The 19,577-nt window shown below is 37.5% G+C and overlaps 1 protein-coding gene across 1 annotated transcript in view; it reads right to left on the bottom strand.

Annotated features, from left to right (window-relative positions):
* Positions 1-19,577, bottom strand: part of ZC2HC1A (zinc finger C2HC-type containing 1A) — a 30,691-nt gene that overhangs the window by 7,959 nt on the left and 3,155 nt on the right. The window contains exons 3-8 of the mRNA XM_062514681.1: positions 10,139-10,212; positions 9,328-9,444; positions 8,976-9,111; positions 5,810-5,958; positions 4,845-4,944; positions 4,042-4,150 (exon numbers count right to left, since the gene is read on the bottom strand). Coding sequence (XP_062370665.1) covers positions 4,042-4,150; positions 4,845-4,944; positions 5,810-5,958; positions 8,976-9,111; positions 9,328-9,444; positions 10,139-10,212 — 685 coding nt within the window. The remainder of the gene's footprint in view (positions 1-4,041; positions 4,151-4,844; positions 4,945-5,809; positions 5,959-8,975; positions 9,112-9,327; positions 9,445-10,138; positions 10,213-19,577) is intronic.

Raw genomic sequence — 19,577 nt, 5'->3', positions numbered from 1 at the left:
AGGTGATTCCCAGCTCCCTCCCTTTACGGAACTCCCTCTGCTCCGGCTCCGGCCCCGGCCCGCGCTGCGCCAGCGCCACCTGCCGGGCGCGGGCGGCACAGCGCGCTCAGCGCAGCGTCCCCTCCTGTCCCTCCGCGCACCCCGGCACGAAGTGCGACCACGGCTCCACAGCAGGCAGCGGTGCCCCATCGCTGCGTACATTCCATTCATCCTTGGTATTACGCTGCAGAACTGTAATTCTACTGTTAAGCTTCTCTTCTCTTAAGTGTCTGGAAAATCCAGAATTACAACAACCTAGGCAAAGACGCAAGGTTACACAGTGAAGTAATACCTAAAAAAACCCCCCAAAGTTAGTTTCCCTTAGTGCAAACTGCACGAACTTGTTTCTTACAGCAAAACCTGGAATTTAACCTGGTCAAAATAACGTGTGTAGGGTCTTTAATATTTGTCAAGGAGAAAAGAAAAAGTGATTGCTTAACATGCCATTTAAAAGATTGCCCTTAAAACACAACACTGCTTAGCAGCTTGTTTCACTAACAACTCAGAAGAGCATAACATCTTATCTTCCAGCATAAGCTCTGTCTGACTTCAGTATCACACAATCCCAGATCTCACACTGAGGCTTGTCATTCTACTGGTTAAATCATAAGTGTAGTAAAAGAAATAAATCTTGTTTAATCCCACTGAAGGGTAATGTTCAGAAGGTCTTCCGTTTTAGAAAGTAATTCCAGCTGCATTTATCTATAGCCTAAATTATAAGATAAATTATTAATTTATAAAGTAAAATAAAATAATAAATATTTATAATGATTTATAATAAAATTATAAAATTAATTATTTTATCTTATTAAAATTATAAGATAAATTATAAAGCTGAAAATCTGTCACTGCAGTATGATTTTCACTCTCATGTAGGACATTGACTGTTAGCGTCTCAGTCCCTGCTCTGGTATCATTTTGCAGGTATTTCAACAGAACTCAACGCATTTCCCTTTCATCCCCCAATACCTTATATGGCAGAAGTTGAGATGATTAAGGCCAAAATTGTCACCAGTGACCAATCTGAGTAACCTAACTTTTCCATGATGTAACTAGCTCCTACACCTCTTCGCTTCAATAAAACTTCAGACAAATTTGTCACCAGAAGCAAATGCAATGAAGTTAAAAATAGAAATGCCAATGTCACAGATACAACACTTAGGAAGGAGACACATATAACAGCCACCTGTAGAAGACTGGTTAGTATCAGCAGCAAATACCATAAGGGCTAGTTGGAAAAAAGAAGAGAACAAGTTTTTTAGAACAATGAGAAGGACTGCAGGCAAAAACACACTCATCACACCCATACTCTTAAATTGCCTACACAGTTACTAGAATTAAAGTTATAAGCCAAGCTAACATTTACTGCCTTTCAGCAGAGATCATTATCTGAGAGCTGTGCCTGAAAGAAGTCTTCTATTTGTGCTTAGCAGAATGCATGAACAGAGAGAACCTGGGAAAAAAATCTCCCCAGCTGCTACTTGGCTTCATCACATCACAGTTTTTTCTCCAAGCAACAGAGGAGAAAATGGAATACTACTAAAAACAAAGTCCATTAAGCAACTGTGGAAAACAGCCAGACTTATTATGTCAAGATACAGAGATGCTGTGAGTTTGTGGAGAATTCATGAAGCTATTTCAGCAAAAATGTAGCTAAGCCACTTGCTTATCTTGCACTAGGCTAGAGCAAGGCTTAACAACTGAATGATGCCAGGGGTGAGGCAGAGGTCTCACAGCCCAGAGGTGTCTCAGTGAAGCAGAGGAGCACACCCAAGCCTTGGTACCAGCCTCATTCCCCCTTACCCATGCACAGCCAGCCTCTGTTACTAAACTGTTCCTCAGGGAAGACAATGATGTGAAGTTGTAACATGCTGGCAGGAGTAATGTCAGGTGGCTTCCACTGCTCCCTCACCTGGGTGGAAGGCAATACTGAATTATTAGGGATCTGTGCTGCCTTTGTTACAATCAATTAAGCCAAAGGTATCCAAAGATAGATAATATATTGAAAAACGCACCCACCAATATGACAATGAGAAAAAAGCTGCTTTTCCACCAGCTAGCACCGCAGCAACTGGTAACCAATTATATTTGACTATAGTCATACCTCCACTTTTCCAAAAAGTCTAAAATTGGTATTTGAAATCCTCCATTTTTAGAGTATGAGAACATGACCTTACTTCACAGACAATGGCTTGCTCCTCTCACCCCTCCCCAAAGCAGGGATGACTCTGGTAATATTTGCACCTCCAGCTGCATCAAGAGTATAGCTGGGAACAGTTACACATAGCACTGTACACTCACATTTTGTAGATCTACTGCATTTATCACCAGCAATCTAACAAGAGTCAATGATCTGCTGCTTCAATAAACTGCATTATTTGTGAATCTGGAATTGTAAAAGTTCTCATTGAACATAACCAGCCATAGTGCCTAACTGGTTAAAATCAGAAATTAAGCCAAGCTGCATCCAGCCCCTCTGATCTCTGAGGAGTAGCTGGAACACAAGGGGGTTTGTTTTCTACCAAATTTCATATGCTTATTGCAACAGCAACTGACTTGTAAATTTAAATAGAACTTCCTTGTTAAGAAGTGAAGACCAAAATTGCTGCATCCTCACAGACAAATACAGAGTTCAATTAGGAACTTTCAAAAGGAAAATCCTTTCCCAGACAGGTGGGTTACACTCAAAAACATGCCTTCAAATTATCTCAGCTGACTTTTTTACTATGGTTTGTAGACCTGCTTGTTTGCCTCTCATCAGTACGTGTTAATTCAACTTCTAAAAATGGAGATATAAAGAAAATCAGCAAATAAGGGGCTGGGATTTTCTGACAGTCATAGCATAGATGCCTACAAATGGTAGCAAAGCTGACCAAAGACTAGTGAGACACCAGAAGTGGGGGGAAATACAAAAAGAAAGCCATCTGTCAACCTCATGGACTCTACATGTGACCTGTGTCTGAAACAGATATCAGGAGCAGATAGAGCAAGGAGGGACAAAATTGAATCTTGATGCTACAGGGCATTAGGGAAGCATGACAGAGCAGCAATTCACATTAATGAACAACCTGTAAAATTTAAGAGTGATACAATAAAATTCTCTAGTTTTGTGTAATTGCTGTCCAACCCCATGAGTTGTCAGAACGTCCTTTTTCTTCCTCATGAACTTACAACACTGGATTTTCCCACATTATGCAGTCCTCACCAATCAAATACTCATTTTTATAGGAATAAATATTTTTCAATCACCAGTGTTATAATTACAATTACTTCCTTTTATATGTTGTGTTCTCAGGGCTCCTTTGTGCTCCTCAAACTTCTGTAGAATTGCACTACTTTTCTTCAATCCCTTCCACAGATTTCTCTATGAGATTCTCTGAAACATCTCCACAAACCCCTCCAGCAAAGCAGGAGTCACAGCCCTGATCACACCAGCACTTCCACTGAACTCTAGTATCATGTAGCACTCCTTGCTGTTGTAAGTGCACTGGATTTATCTTATTTGTGCTTATTCATTTGTTGCCTCTTAAGACAGGAAATGGAAGTTTTGTGCTAAGTTTTGTGCCTCCTTTTGTGCTGAGAGATCCTGTCACAATTGCCTTGTAATCTATGGCAGAAGCCTTTCTCTTCTATTTCCATGAGTGTAGGAAATTATGCCTAATGTTTTCTGCTTTAAAACCCTTCAGTTTTATAAAGAAAAAATTCATTACTCCAACCACTTCTGCCTATTCTGTAATTTTTCAATATACTTTATTATTATCTCTTGACCTCCTTTGTTGTTAAATCAACTTGATAAAATCTTTGCCTTCTCCAATGTTCCTTAAACAGTTGCTATATTTATAGATACAGGATAAATGCACAGATAAAGGATAAACACAAAACACTGTACTTCTGAAGCTCATAGGGAAAAAAAAAAGCAAGTGAAACAAACCACAGAGACTTCTAGAACTAGAAAAACAAATATTAAATAAAGCACAAATGACAAAATCAGTTGGAACTCACCCTGCTTGTGGGTTCACCATTCCCAGAGAGTTTCTATGAGCTGGTGATAACGTCTGAATTTTGCTCCCACTGGATCCAGAAGAAGACAGTGCTTTACCTGAAGAGGCACCTTGCAGTTGAAAAGGAAATATATATGGAAATATAAGAAAATGTAAGATTTTGCTGCTGAAATGATACAATTTATTAGAAAAAGATTAATTGCAAAATTCAAAACAAGAGTTTTAGAAATACAGAGATATGAGCCAGTATCAAGACAACAGAAAAAATGTTTAAAAAAATGCATAGAAAATATGTAACTGAGACATAGTATCTTATTCTAAGAAAATATACTGTATCTCAATTACTTTGCTCTGAAAAAAGGGGAAAGTCAAAGTATGTACAAACAGAACATGTTTGATATCCAATATATCTGAAACCCAAATTAGACCACTGTTTGCATAATTATACATGCCTTGACTATGTATTGTCACCAATTTATCATCATATTCAGCCAAATTAGTCACAGAATTAAGCATTAGATAAATTTCAGGTGAGAGATTAGTATTCAATACAATCATGCATTACTACACCGAATAATTTTTCATATTCAATTCAGAAAAAAAAAAAATTGCCCTGATACATAAACCAGAATCCTAAGTGCTCAAGAGTCTTTTTAGATAGATGGCAATCAGTGCCCCTTCCAAATTTATTTTCAATGAGATTTTACAAACCACTATATCAAATAAACAAACAATTTTTACTGCATAGTTTGAGAACTACTATTTAGAAAGGACACAGAACAATTCATAACATTCATTTCATACCTACAACAGTTTTGCTAACACCACTTGGCTGTGGTAAGCGTGAGGACGGTGATGGTGTTGATCCCACAGAAGGCATCTTCTTAACTGGAGCAGGTTTGTACTGTAACAAAATACAACCTAGAAATTTAAGCAATTAAATCAAGCTATCTATGTAACACAACAGGTAGTTCTTTCAGGTACTGTGGGAGAACAGATGATGATTTCCTACTAGGTAACCTGTTTCTGGTATATAAACATGCAAATGGCTTCTGATAATTGGTTTTCTAATACAGATGATACTAGCAGGAAACATTTTCTAACTTAGTGGCTTTGCTGTTCAACTGTATGTCTGCATTTTTTTTTCTTTTCTACAGCTTTTATCAAATTTTTCCATAGCTGGAATAAAACTGAAGTTAAGATTAAAAGTATCATCTCACTACCATTTGATTTAAAAGAGACTACTCAAAGGTAGAATTATTTTTATCTTTCAAATCCAAATCTTACTTTCACCTGTGTGGTCTGGACCAATCCTAGCACCGATTCAAAGTACTGTGTAATATACCTGAATCCCTCTAAAGCCTCTAATTAGCCACAATACTGCCATCAGTTGTCCTGTAGCCAGGTACCTTTGTTTGTCCCTTAAGCAAGTCTTTAATTGGATTCAGAAACTGGCACAACAGAAATTCCACCTCCTTTGCAAAAACTTCATCTCTACTTCCACCTGCTATCTTTACCTGTAATTTGCACATTTCTCAGTTACATTTATGACTAGTTTTGGCTTTACAACTGCTGCCATCTGACTTAGGGATTTCTGCAGTTTAAGAAAGCAAAAGCCTTGTCCATGCTCAGGGTCAGTATTTCAGTAAGCGCAAATAATAAAATGACAGAATAAAATAGTTAATTCTTTTTAAAAGCAGCACATTATTTAACAAGCTCAATTTGACATTGAATGCAAGTTACAAGTTAAGAGAATTGTTACAGCTCACCTGTGTTCGAGTAGGAAGCTTCCCTTTGGTATCAGCTGCCAATTTCCCCTTATTAGTAATACGTGCAGCTTGCTCCTTACAGAAATTGATGTGTCTGTCAGCTGCATTTTCATTAAATCTCCTCTGACAGTATGGACACTGAATGTAATCTTAAAAACATAAAAATCTAAAATTAATAATCTGTTTTAAAAACAAGAGTGTTTTAAAGTCTTTTAAAGACCAGCCTCTTCTCCAGGGGAAAGTACGGCTTCTTGAATCTGAAAACAAAATAGAGATTGCCAGGTAAAAGCATATTCTCATTTGATGAATAAGAGGATTAGTAATAACCAAAGCAAAATCAGAAACACTTTAAGAGGTGTTATTCTGCAGAGAAGGTAGCCAAAGAGGTACAACGACATGGCAGAGAGATGAGCTAGAAGTGGGGAAGAAGCTAAACAAACAAACAAACAAAAATTAGAAAAAAATCACAAACAGTTCAGTTTGTTCAAGATATGGGAATACCTTTAAACCTTTCCCACACAAGCAGCAAAAGACAACGAATCTGTTTCCTCTGGCAATTTTGAAACAACTGAGAAACACTAACTGCAATACTCAAAGTGATCCTTAGGAAAAAAAAATAATAAAATCAGTCAAAATTAGGAGCTATCTCTAGAGACATGCAAAAGAAAATAACTGGTGGCCGTGTTACTTTTGCAAGATTAATTTAGTCACATTGCAAACAGTATTACACACAAGAAATAATTACTCTCATTGGGGAATAAACAGAAAGGGATACACAAATGCTTAAAATATTAAAAGATACATAACCTGTATGCTGGAAATACACACATTAAAATACAGTGCCCTTGGAAAATTATATATGTGGACTGCAGTTTCAGACAAGTGGGTATTTCAGTGTCCAGAGATATTAATGCTGTATGCCCCAGATTACAGTATTCAAAATCATGTAAGCATCAACTTAAAAAAAGCTTGACCCCAGCTAAGCAGGTTAAATTAGTGTGTTTCTAGGTAATTTTAGAAATGTATTGAAGAAAATTAGATGAATTTCAACAGTCACTGTTCCCAAAATTACAATTAGATACTATAAAATCTAAAATACGTTTTGGATTACATGTTACTAGTCCAAATGCAGTAGATCTACCTTAAATACTTCTCCCTTTAAATATTTATAAACAGTTTTGAGGAAGTTAAATTATGTAATGGGCACCAAACCATGAACTATGACTCAAGAAGAGTGATCTAAGGACAGAGGAAGAACACAGAGAAGTGACAGCATGGGAATCTCATGGGGTAACAACAACAATTTTTATTTACTTATTTTACATATGCTCTGCTACTGTCAGAACCCTCGAACATCAACTACATCTTAAGAGACAAAAAAATCAGAAACAGAATTGTAATAGCTACGTATTCAAACCAAAATTATTCCAAAGAAAGTAAAAAAAAAAATTAATAAAGCAGCTGTGAAAGCTCCTAGATAATATGCCATTTCTGGCTGGTGCAGAGCTCAGTTCTCACAGAAAACTTTCAAAGCCACAAATGTATCAGACTAGAGAGGATGAATGTATACTCTTAAGAATCTTCATCCTTTTGTAGAACACAGTACCATTCAGACACTTTGCTATCTTAAAGTACTGCTCATACTGTCCAGAAGAACTACACTGAACTCCATTGAACAGGATTCAATATAAGCTTTATAAAACTAAATCTAATCAAAATAACAGGGAGGTACACATATGCAGTCATGCTCAGGGTGACTTAAGGTCCTTCTTAACCTGATACTATTCTGCACTTCCTCAGACAAAAGGGGAAAAGGAGATGGAAGAAGAAGCAATACTGGTTATTTGCCAGCTCAGAGCAGTTAGGTAGAAAATATGAATATCCTTTCCATTAAAAGGAAAAAGACTTGGTTGCCCAAGGCAGAGCTGAGTAGGAAAGGATGGATACACTAGTGGTACATTCACAATCTTCCCACTCTCCTACATGAAAAGTGGAAAATGGGCATCCATGGCTGTTCCTGCTCTATTTGTAAGAAGAAAATCCACTGATCGTTTTGTGCATTCCTGGTTTCCACTTCCTAAGTCTTACCCATTGCAGCAGGATGAAGCCAGCAGACTAAACCCATTACAGCTAGATAGATTATACATATGCTATATAGATTATTAGTGATTCTTTCCATGATAAGCCTTGTGATTCTTATCCACAGTATCTGCTATTGGCTTTTTTACTCTTTAAAATTAGCTATATGGCTTTTCAAGATTGTAAGTACAGAATGCTGAATAATACAGCCTCTTAGAGTGGCTAATTACATAATTACAATCCTAACCCTGGACCAACACACTCCCTGCAAAGAAACAGGGTAGGGAACACTTCACATCCTCACTAGACCACAGACAGGCAGAAGCAAACACATGTTTTTTCCCAATCTTTCTGAAAATAGCCATTCAGCTAATCAAATGGTTTAGCTCTTAGGACAAGAGGAAGAAATATATATTCTTCAAACTCTCATCATACCCCAGAAGTTAAATGAAAAGTGCATTTCCTTCTTATTCACATCAGACTGCTTGAATACTTCACCCAGTCTCAGTTCAAAGGTACCCAAGGACTGTCATCCCCTCACTAACGTGAACTCCACACACCTAGCGGTTCCAAAACACAAGTACCCCCACAACATGAGGTGTAGAGGAGACTAATCCCTCTGCAGACACCCTTGTGAGGGCTGCCTGGCACTTTCTTTGAGGTAAGAAAAAATACTTGCTTAGAATGACTCATGCTAGAAAAAAATGTAAGCTCTTCTTCTTATCCTTTTAGAATATTATTGGTTAGGTTTGATTCTTTATAAGTGGTTGTCCCAAACAAAGAAAGATAATGTAGTTGGCCAAAATGTGTTAACCCTGTTTTCCATTGGTTTACTTGTAATCCCTTCAAACCCTATAAAATTACATGTGTGATCCCCCATCTTTGGATTTGTAGCCTGACCCCTTCACAGACGATAATAAAGCCTGTGGAAAAAGTCTGAGCTGCTCTCCCGCTCTTTTTATAACAGGGATAATAAGTCATCTTCAAGAACTTGTGACTGTTGTATTCCAACAAATTCCTTTTCAGTTCAAATTTCTACACATCAACTTAAAGAAAAGTATCTAAGGAACTTGACCAGTTTACATACCAGGGTCATATGATGGTGGAGGTGGTGGAGGGAGTTTTCCACCATCTTTAAGATTAAGTCCTTTTGCTGCTCGTATAGTTGCTATAAATTCCTCATGCTTTCGTCTCCAGTTAGAAGGTTTTTTGGGTGGTTCTGGCTAAGAGGCAAAAAAAAAAAAAGAGAAACTTTTGCATATTTGAAGATTTTACTAGAAGCTAAGTATGCACCTTATTTTACTACATAACACCATAGTTAGATTTCTCCCAAATCTTAGTTGATCTAACTAACACAAACTGCCAGCAGAAATAAGTCTTATTACAATGCATATACAATACGCCTAAAATATTCATATTCTGGGTAAATTATAACATACCCGTGGCTTAAGAGGTTTTACTGTGGGAATGTCAGTTCCTTCTGCTCTCTGTCGGCTAGAATCAAATGTCTTCCTTTTCTTGGAAGAAGTTTTTTGGCAAATAGGTCCATGCTTTTTCTACAAGCAGAAGCAAAACAAAAGGAGAATACAGAACTTAAGTTTTGTAAACAGAACTTATTAACACATTATTTCTCTTTCTTGATATAAAAATTAGCAAAAAAAGCCCCAACTCTTGATGGATAAGCCCAGCCATTAACTTTAAAACAGATCTACAGGAATTCAGGATGTGTATACATACTCAAAAAAACACAGGCGACAATGAAGAAGAAAAGTAGAAGGCATCAGTATTTGCTCCTCGTACATAAAAAAATTATAATAGGTAGGCACTTTTTGCATTGAGTGGCAAAACAAATCAAGGGTGTCTGAAATTTATATTCACATTTAAGGACAGACCGATTTCTATTAACAATGGAGAAGAGAGTTTTGGAGATAGCTAACAAAACACTCTATTTACTAGCTGAGACTTAAAACTGCAGAAGACAAGAATTGATTCTGTAATCCTAGAAAAGATGCTTTTAGAGGCATGTATTTCAGAAGATGATGGGGCCTCAAAATAAAATTAAACCCCTTCCAAGGAGCTTCAAACCTGAGACAACTGGAATCAGTAATTACTCGGGAGGGAAAAAAGCCAACACCAAAACCCCTATCAAAACAAAGCACTTCAATCTATTTTATTTAGCTATAGCGGGCGCAGTTTAGATTTCATATCAACTTATCAAATCTAAAAGCCAACAGTGCTCACACCACTTACCAGAGCTGCTGGAAAGAAAGTTCTTCCACAAATCTTACATGGCAACAGATCTCCAGTTTGCACTGTAACCTCACCTTAAAAAAAACCCAACATACTTCTTTAAGAAAATTTGATTAAATTAATGACAAAACATTATTTCAAAAATGCTAACCTCACATACACTTAGCCATAAGAAGTTGTTACTGTAAAAGTATGCATCCTTGACTTATGCAGACTATACAGATGAGAAAGGCAAAAAATATACCAAAGTCCTTAGGTACTTTTGGAAACTGTCAGGCCCAGCAACATGTCACCAGCAATTCTGTTTCTTTATAACACATAACTCCACTCCCTTAAAAGCATGCATATCAATATGCAAATAAAAAAAAAAATCCCCTGTAAATCCCAATGACAGCTCAAATACACACCAAGAAAAAAGCTTTTTAGTGGGTATTTCTGTGTCTTTGGAAGAGATCAAATTTAGTATCAAATACAGAAAAGACATATTCCATCATTTATTTTGCTCTACTAAGTTAAACTATTCCACTTTCTCTTGTAAAGAAAATAGTCTTGAATGCTATTTTTACTATATATTTTATTCAGACTATTACTGATGGTTTACAGAAGTTTGTCTGATGTTGCTATTCAAGCACTGGTAACAAAAAAAGAAAATGTAAATCGGCTATTTGACATAGAGCAGATCCACAGAACCAGAAAAAAGACCAATAAGTCAAAGTATCAAGGCCTATGCAAGCAAATCTATTTATATAGTATGCATTATGCAACAGAGTCGTGGTAGAGACTAAAAACTCCAGGGTTTCCCAATAAAAGGTATCTAGTATTGTACCAGAGGAACATAGGGATATTTTTATATCACATATAGATCAAGAAAGAGACAGTAAATTTGGACTATGTTTGAGACTTATTAGTAGCTTTCTCTGTACTCAATCTGACTCTTGGAGACAATACAACTGCCTCTATTTACACCACATTAAAATAAAACCACTTGGAACAGACTTGTATTTTAGGCGAAGCAGCATCTTACACTAACAAAGGTATCAACATAGTAATGGTCAATGACTTGATCAGCTTTTGTTCAGAGTTTCCCAGTGGAAAACTGTTTTCCATCTAAACATATGCACTTGTTAACTAAGTGTATGACCATTCCTAAAGAAATGAATAATTTAATTAAATACTCCACAGGCAAACAAACAGAGATTCAGGCAGCCATGGCTCCCACTGAAAACCTTTTTTGCCCAAAGGCAAAGATTAAAAATGAGATCTCTATTAACAATAAGCAATTATTGTCTATTTCTGATTTTTTCAATTACTTAGAGCACATTCACCCCCAGTATGTAACTGCATACAATGTATGAGTTGTATGAACATACTATGGAGCACAGTGCATTTTAAGACTCATAAATCACACAAAAAGTACAGTTTAAAACATTTAGTTCATATCTTTAATTAATTTATATACCTTTTCCATGTAGATATGAATAAGCCTGTCCTTGCCACAGCACAGCAGGACTGCACTGACAGTAACCAAGTTTTACAAATGAAAGACATATTGAAGCTTCCTTTTGTGCAATCTAAATATCTGTGCATTTAGATGAACACAAATAGGAGAAGTAGGAAAAATGCAAAACATGCAGCTGAATCTTGTTTTTTGTTGGGAGTCTGAAACAGAGGCCTCTCTGAGCTCCTCAGAGAGAGAGCAACAAGTTTCAGTGAAGGTTGAAAAACATAGTCCTAGATACCAGTGTAGAGAACAAGTGTTGAAAACAAGTTTCCATATAGGCTCCAAGAACATAGCTTTAGACACACAGAGAGACAACATGGGGGTGTGTCACACTGGCTTTTTCACAGAATTACTGGGGTTGGGATGGGACTTTAAAAGGCCATCTAGTCCCAACCTCTCTGCTGTAGGCAGGGACACTTCCCACTAGACCAAGGGAGGGGACGGGACATAATAATAATATATCTATTAATAAAATAGATAATAAATATACATTACTAATATAATAAAATTACCATAAAGTATAGTATGTTATAATATATAATACAATAATAGAATATATAATTATATAATATAAAAATATAATATACAATAATATATTGTATAATATATACTATAATTATATAACAACCATTATATATAATAATATATAATAAAATAAATAACAAAACTATAGTAAGAATATTGCTTATATGTTTTAGATAGAACAAGACAGACCACATGTGTAGTTTATATGTAACCTGACATGCTAAAAAATTAGAATTCCAGTAGGTTAAGAAGAAACGTTTCTGGTTTGTGTTTTTAGCTTACTGGGTAATTTGTGTACAAGAATCTATGCACTGGGGAGAGACGTGCGCTCTCTCTCGCTTTTCTTCTCTCTCCTCACTGCCATCATCAACCCAAGAAGAAGACAGGAGCTGCAGCAGCAGCATCGGCCCTCCCAGGACCTCCACAGGAGCAGCTTCTACTTCTAACTGGGACTTTACCTTCTGTTTAGGACTCTATGCCAAAAACTTTTAATGTGGACTTTAGCGCTTGTGACTCTCTTTGTCTTTTGAGACTGATGTGCCTTTGCAATAAACAACTTTATAACAACAAATAGCTGCTCAGCTCTTTTAAAGAAAACAAACAACCCAGCAGGTTTTCTTCTATTCTTGCATTTGAATTATACTTGCATGCTATGAAGATTTACTAGGAATTTAACTGTTTTTCACTTGCTTTTTTCAAACTCTTTTAAAAAAGATCATGTCTGAAAATTTTCCCATAGGTCTGTTTTCATAAATTCACAAGCCTGAGCACATGAACACTGGTACAAAGATTAGATGACTGGGAACCTGCACCCACCACTGATCTGAAGGGTAAGCAGCAATGGTTGTAACCTTTTCTCAATTATTCCACTCAAAAATACAAGAAATGTACGGTTTTGTTTGTTTATTTCATGACTTCATTCTTCAGAGTCCCTAGCACTCTTAATAATGATAAGCTACAGCTCTACAAACTCACCTGCTAAAGAACTCAACTTCTTTTTAAGAAGTTAAAATTCTGATACAACTCCCAGCTTTGCAGAAAAAAGTGAGAGGTACTTCCCAAAAATATGAAGTGTTCAATCAATAATTTAACTGAAATAATTCAGAATTAGTGATCTTGACATAAGGTATACAATATATGATCAAGAATTTGGCTGAGAAGAGAATTCTTTCCGATACCTGCCATAGTAAAAGAAGCTACAGCCACAGTTTTCTTCTGTATTCACTGAACTTTAGAATTTGAGCTGATATTTAAATTCCACATTAAAAGAAGCAGACTTGATAGCTGCTCACCTGAACGAGCAGTATTTACATACGACATGCCAAAGCACAAGGAATGCCCATTTCCACTTAGTGCAGCTACAGTTACAGAGCTGCATTTCCTTACAGCGTTCCCACCCTCCCTTGGTGCTGGCAGGTAATCACATCTGCCTAGAGCTATTTCTACTGCCAACAACTCCTGTCTAACAAAAATCACTGACCCAAAGCACCTAAGGAAGTTATTTTTAAAAAATTAAAGTTCCTGAAGTTTTGTTGAAAATCGGAAGCTGTGTCCTTTATATTTGCACACGTACCCCTTCAGCTTCTTAATTCCTCTGTGATGTTCCTCACTTAAAAAAAAACCAACAAAAAAGAACCAAAGAAAACCCAAACAAACAAACAACAAAAAAACCCCCTCAAAATCAAATAAACCAAAATAACAAAACCTTAACATTTCTTTCTAGGAGTCCACAAATCTTCCCTTACAGAAGAGTTAGCAATGGTATCCACATGAAATCTGATAACATAAAAGTAAGACACATGAAAAAACTTGTGAAAGTTGCAATTGAGTTAGTTTTGGCTTTGTTTTGTTTATTTTTTAAAAGGACATTCATGTGTGATATCATTGCAATACTTTTCCTGAAAAAAGTTAACCAAAATGGTTTTTAATTTGGGATGCACTGCAAGGAAGAGGTTAAAAAGAAATGGAACACTCAAATCAGGAAACAGAAAGTGGATATACTTGACAAATTGGTCTGAAAATAGAAATTGGTAGTAAGATAGTATCATACCAATTTTCCTCAGTCTTTAAATTTAGCAACAATGCATGACTTCTTTTTAAATCATTTTGGTTATACAGCCACAGAAAACCCAAGATCCAGCAGCTACACTTCTTTTCCTTTTCACCAGTTTTAATACCACCAATTTTTTTGATCAACATACCAGTAGTTTAGATGCTTCTATTAAACATGAATGAATATAGTTAACTTGGAGAAGGACTGAAATAATTATTTCTGCTTATGTAATCAAAACACATCTAGAGAAAAGATAAATATGACCAAAATGGTTACGTGAATACCACAGAAGTGGTATTTCAGTGGAAGTGATGCCAGATGACACATAGCTTTATATCCTTCATTCTACTGCCTCCCTGAGACCAAGTCTCAGATAAAAACACAGTGCACAACCCAGTGTGATGCCGGGTATCTGACTTAACTAGATTGGAAGCTTATTAGCAGGGCTACAATAATTTTATCGTTCATGTTTGCAAACTGCTCCCTTCAAGGCTCCTCCTCCTCCAGCTACTTCCAAATCACTGGGTCTATATCTACACAAGTTATTGCACACATTGCTTCTGAGTATGGTTACAAGCTAGTTGCCTATACTTCCTGATCCTGAAGTTAAGAGTTTAGCTATAAAGTCTGGGTGGACCACTAAGTCTGACAGTACAGCTGTACAGTCTCCAGATGTATCATGGTGCTTTTAATATTATAGATAAGTTTAGACTTCCTTGAAACCTAGATTTCAAGGGAACAGCTTCTTTCTTTCTCTCCTCTCATATTTACATACCACAATTGATTTACAGCAGGAAAAGCAAGCTGCCAGTTTTCAGTTTATCTTTTTCAGTACAATGTGTGAACCCATCAATACATACAAGTTTGATCTGACACAGTCACAGCCATAGCACTTGTTCTTGCTGTCAGGTTTACAGAAAAAGCAGTTGTGTAAATAAACTTCACACCTAGAAGGAGCAGAAGCCTCCAGTATTGCTGAATAACTGAAGTTTTGTTACACTTTTCTCTTTCAGAGAGCTCTATACACCCAATTATGTGGGTGTATTTAGATACAAATTGTAGATACAAGACTGCACTTTGTAACAGTATCTATTTATTCCTTTTAGTGTGACTCTATTTTCATCTCCAAAAGCAAGATATTTGTCACTTAAAGAGTTCCACATATTTATGATACAATAAAAAAATTCTGTTCATTCCCCACATTAGTTAGAATCTGTATCATTAAGACACAGCATCTGGTTCTTTGAGGACTGCCCAGTCTCTAACGTACGTCCAATAATCAATGATGGACTTATATTTTTTGACACTATACACTAACTAACCATAGCCTAGCCAACAGCAAATACTACAAGCAAGAGCCACCTAAAAATTATACCAGTGCAGTGACACAGGTAGGGAACACTTCACAGAATCACAGAATGGCTTGGGCTGCAAGGGGACCTTGAAGATCATCTAGTTCCAACCGCCCCTCCTGTGGGTAGGAACACTTTCAACTAGACCACATTGCACAGCCTTTGAACATGTCCTTAGAGCATTAATTTTTTAAATTTAGAGCATTAATTTTTTAAAAGCAGTTTTGAAGATAATTAAATGACACAATGAAAATATGAATGTACCAAAATAGGGAAAAAGTATTCCAGTAACTACTGAAGTTTTGCAAATTTGCACTATTTTGCCAAAAGGAATTCTGAAATGAAAATGGAAGGTGAATACACTGAGTGTAGATCTTAATAACAGGCAGTACTTGCCATACTTCAGTCAAGTCTACTTAAAAAATGATGATGTGCATGTTTTACCCCACCAAGCACACCCCTTTCACCTGTGATGTTCTGCAGCTTGCAGGAAAGAGACAAAGGAAAAGGAAATCATAGTAAGCGCTTCCTCTTATTATTCAACCATTCATATACTTTGAAATTTTTAATCAGCGAAGTTCCCACAAATGTCCAACAAACAGCAGATTAATCTACTTTTATCTATCTACTCCCAATTTTATAGAAAAGCCTCATGAATTCTCCTGTATTGACAATCTTGTATAAACCTGTCACTTCTGCTTCCAAAAGATAACACAAAGCACTGTAGCACTGTATCCATTCCTTCAAGCTGAAAAGACTTTCATAGTACCTCTGCACATTTTTGTATCAGCTTTTCAATGAAAATGCATTACATTTGTCAAAAAACCCTGTTATTGCACTGAACATGAATGAGTCTGATGATGGAGAATTTCTCTTGCATTCCTTGAAAATAACACATCAAGGCAAGACCTGTTGCCTCAAAGTGACAGCCTGGATAAGGATTCTATATAGGTTTTTTTGGTGACTGAGAAATGAATTCCATGCAGTCAAGAATGACTGTAACAGCAGCACACACAACTCACATTATGGTGTACTCCCCTTTACAACTGTCTGTCCTTTGCTTCCTTCCTCATATGAGGCATAACTTTTCATGTGAAAACATGCCAGTCACACTACACATCCTTAAAAATAACCAGCGCTCTCTATGGCCATATGTCACAGGACTTTTACAAGCAGATCCCCAAAGTCACAGCCTGCTCTCCCGAACTCTGGGGCTGAGGTTCTGCTACTTACCCAGCTCCTTCCTCTCAGGATCTTGGATTCAATCATCCTACAGTCACTGGAGGAAAGGCTGCCCCTGACCTTTACATCTCACATGTCTGTATCTATGAAGTACTGCAGGACTGTCTCCTGTCATCTCCTTGGTCACCTGGGTCAGGAATTTGTCATCAGTGCATACCAGAAGCCTCCTAGCTGTTTGCACCCTGCTGATTTGTCCCTCCAGCAGATTAAAGTCTCTTCAGAGGTTACAGTCTCTCATGAGGACCAAGGCATATGAATACATAGAACCTTCCCATTATGAGGGAGACCTCATATTCTTCCTGATCAAGTGGCTCTTAGAAGACAGCCACAACAGCTTTTCCCACACTGGTCTGCCTGCTAACCCTGATTCATACTCCCCCAGGTGGTTCTACAGCAAAGGTTCGTTGCATTCTCACTGCTCTCCCACATAAAGGGCAACTTCCCCCATTGGCGTCCAGCTGGTTCTTCCTGAAGAGCCTGTACTCATCCACCACAGCACTGCAATCCTGTGAGCTGTCCTACCACCTACACATGATCCCAACTGGATCCTAGCCCTACAAGAGAGTGCAGACCTCCAATTCATCCCATTTGTTTCCACACTGAGTGTTAATGGACAGGCATTCTAGAAAGTCACTCAGTCATGACGGTCATCCAGAAAAATCTATGAAACCTTCCCCTGCAAAACCTATGGAAATGCAACTAAACCAAAGGCAAACATGTAGCAGTATTTGATTGATCTGAATGCCAGATCCATCATCTGGCCTCCTATTAACAATATCAACAAGAAGCACTAGAAAGCATGTGACCTGCAAAATGATGTAAATGTTACACAGCTCTGCTTTGGCACCATAAGCACACTGTTCTCCTGTATTAGGCTGCAGGCACTGTTATGACTGTGAGGGCAGTCAGGCAAAGACTTCCCTTCTCACACCAGCCACAAACCAAGACTGTTTTGCAATAGTGATCCCCAAAGCAAATCTGGGCTTATGCACTCTACAACACAAGTGTAATTGGACAGAGAAATTCTCACCTAAGTCTGCTTGCTTATCAGAATCTTAATTGGCAAAAATGATGTTTAAAAAAAACCCTGGTAATAAATTTAATTTATAATATATTGATTCCTAGTTTGCCCCTCCCTCAGGATTTCTTTAGAAAGTAAGCCCACTCCTCAGCTGCTCCAGTCAAGTGCTTACCATGTTCCTGAAACCAGGTTTCACTGAAATTTGCTTTTGATGACAACAAACACACAGTGTTGTGTGCAGGTAAAACATGTTCATCTTTCCACTATATTCAACCAAGTGAATTCAATTAGTAGATCAATTTAGCTTCTGCAATTTAAGTTAAAAATACAAGAAATCTAAGAAAACTAGAGAAAGGGGTATAAAATCTATTAGGTCTAAGACACTGAAGACAGCATTCAAATTCCTGTCTACACACATTCCTGTCTACTTCATCTCCTTTAAAGGTGAAACATATTCTGGTAGTGCACTTGCCCATATCATATCAGCCTAAACTCAGCTTTCAGCATTTTTCCATAAGTAAAATAACCATTAATTAAAAAAAATAAAAACATGATGGCTTTAAAAAGAGGAAATACACTGACCAGTTATAGAGTGTTAAATGTCAAATTCAGATCACTTAACAGAGGTGCAAGTATGCCCAGTAAAGCATCAGTTCAGTGCAAAGACACATTTATCATTGTGTTTTAATGGCTACCAGAGACAAATAACTTATTAAAAATTATATACATTAATATTAGTTTCGCATTTCAATCTTCAATTGTTTCCAAGTTGCCAATTTAAGAACAGTGTAAAATAAAATGAATTCTTTCTTCTGTTGGACAAAAGATATACCTATTAAAAAATAATAAAAGCTGAAGTCAAATGATGCTAAAGAAAATGGCTGCCAAAGTAAGGAAGCTGCGGAATGGATCCAGTGAAGCAAGAGAAAGATCAGCTCCAAAATGAAAAGAACACTCACATTAATATTATTTTTGTTTTACAACCCAATAATTTTCTGCACTATTAGGGGAAAAAAGTAATGTTGGGCAATCAGAAATTCTGTCAAAGCAAGAATAAGGACTTGCTCTCAAGAGTCACATTACTAACATAAAACCCAAAGGAGAGATCTTGCGCTATTAAGGGTGAAGCAGGGCATCTCAGACATTCCCCACGCCAGGGAAGGGTCCAGGGACAAATGCTAAGATAGCACAGATCTCAGCTCTCAGCAGAAGATGCTGTACAGAGACCTCGAGGACACACCCAGACTGCTCAGAACCTAGTCCCTAGGCAGATCCGCAAGGGAAAGCTCTGGGTTTGACACTGCAGGCTATTTCCTGAGCCCGCAGTCACCCAGCCCCTTCCAACCACAGCCAGCCTTCCCTGGCTGCTCGAGTGTGGGGCACTGCCACTACCTACCACAGAGAGCTGGACTTCTGCCCTCGGACACAGCTGCCCCTCTGCCCCTTATTCCTTAGGCTGGGATGGGCTGTGAACAAGTCTGGGAAGCGGCATTTAGTTGGCTCCAGCAGCTGTTGTCGGCACCCTCCCAGTAAAAACAAGACTGGAGAGAAGCCGATCAAACACCACCACTGGACTGCTCTGGCTTAAATGAAGTCAGGAATTCAGTGCTTGGCTCCATGTCGCTCAAGCAAAACAGAGAGCAACAAACATGTCAGTGCAACAGCTTTTTTCTTGACATCCAGCAGTGAAAGCAACAAGAACATGTTAATCCATCAAAAACGGTCCTGAGATTCAGCACATGGAG

This window comes from Cinclus cinclus, chromosome 1 (genome assembly GCF_963662255.1).
Source record: "Cinclus cinclus chromosome 1, bCinCin1.1, whole genome shotgun sequence".
Lineage (NCBI taxonomy): Eukaryota > Metazoa > Chordata > Aves > Passeriformes > Cinclidae > Cinclus > Cinclus cinclus.
The sequence above is the reverse complement of the archived record's forward strand: the minus strand, read 5'-3'. Positions and strand labels throughout refer to the sequence as shown.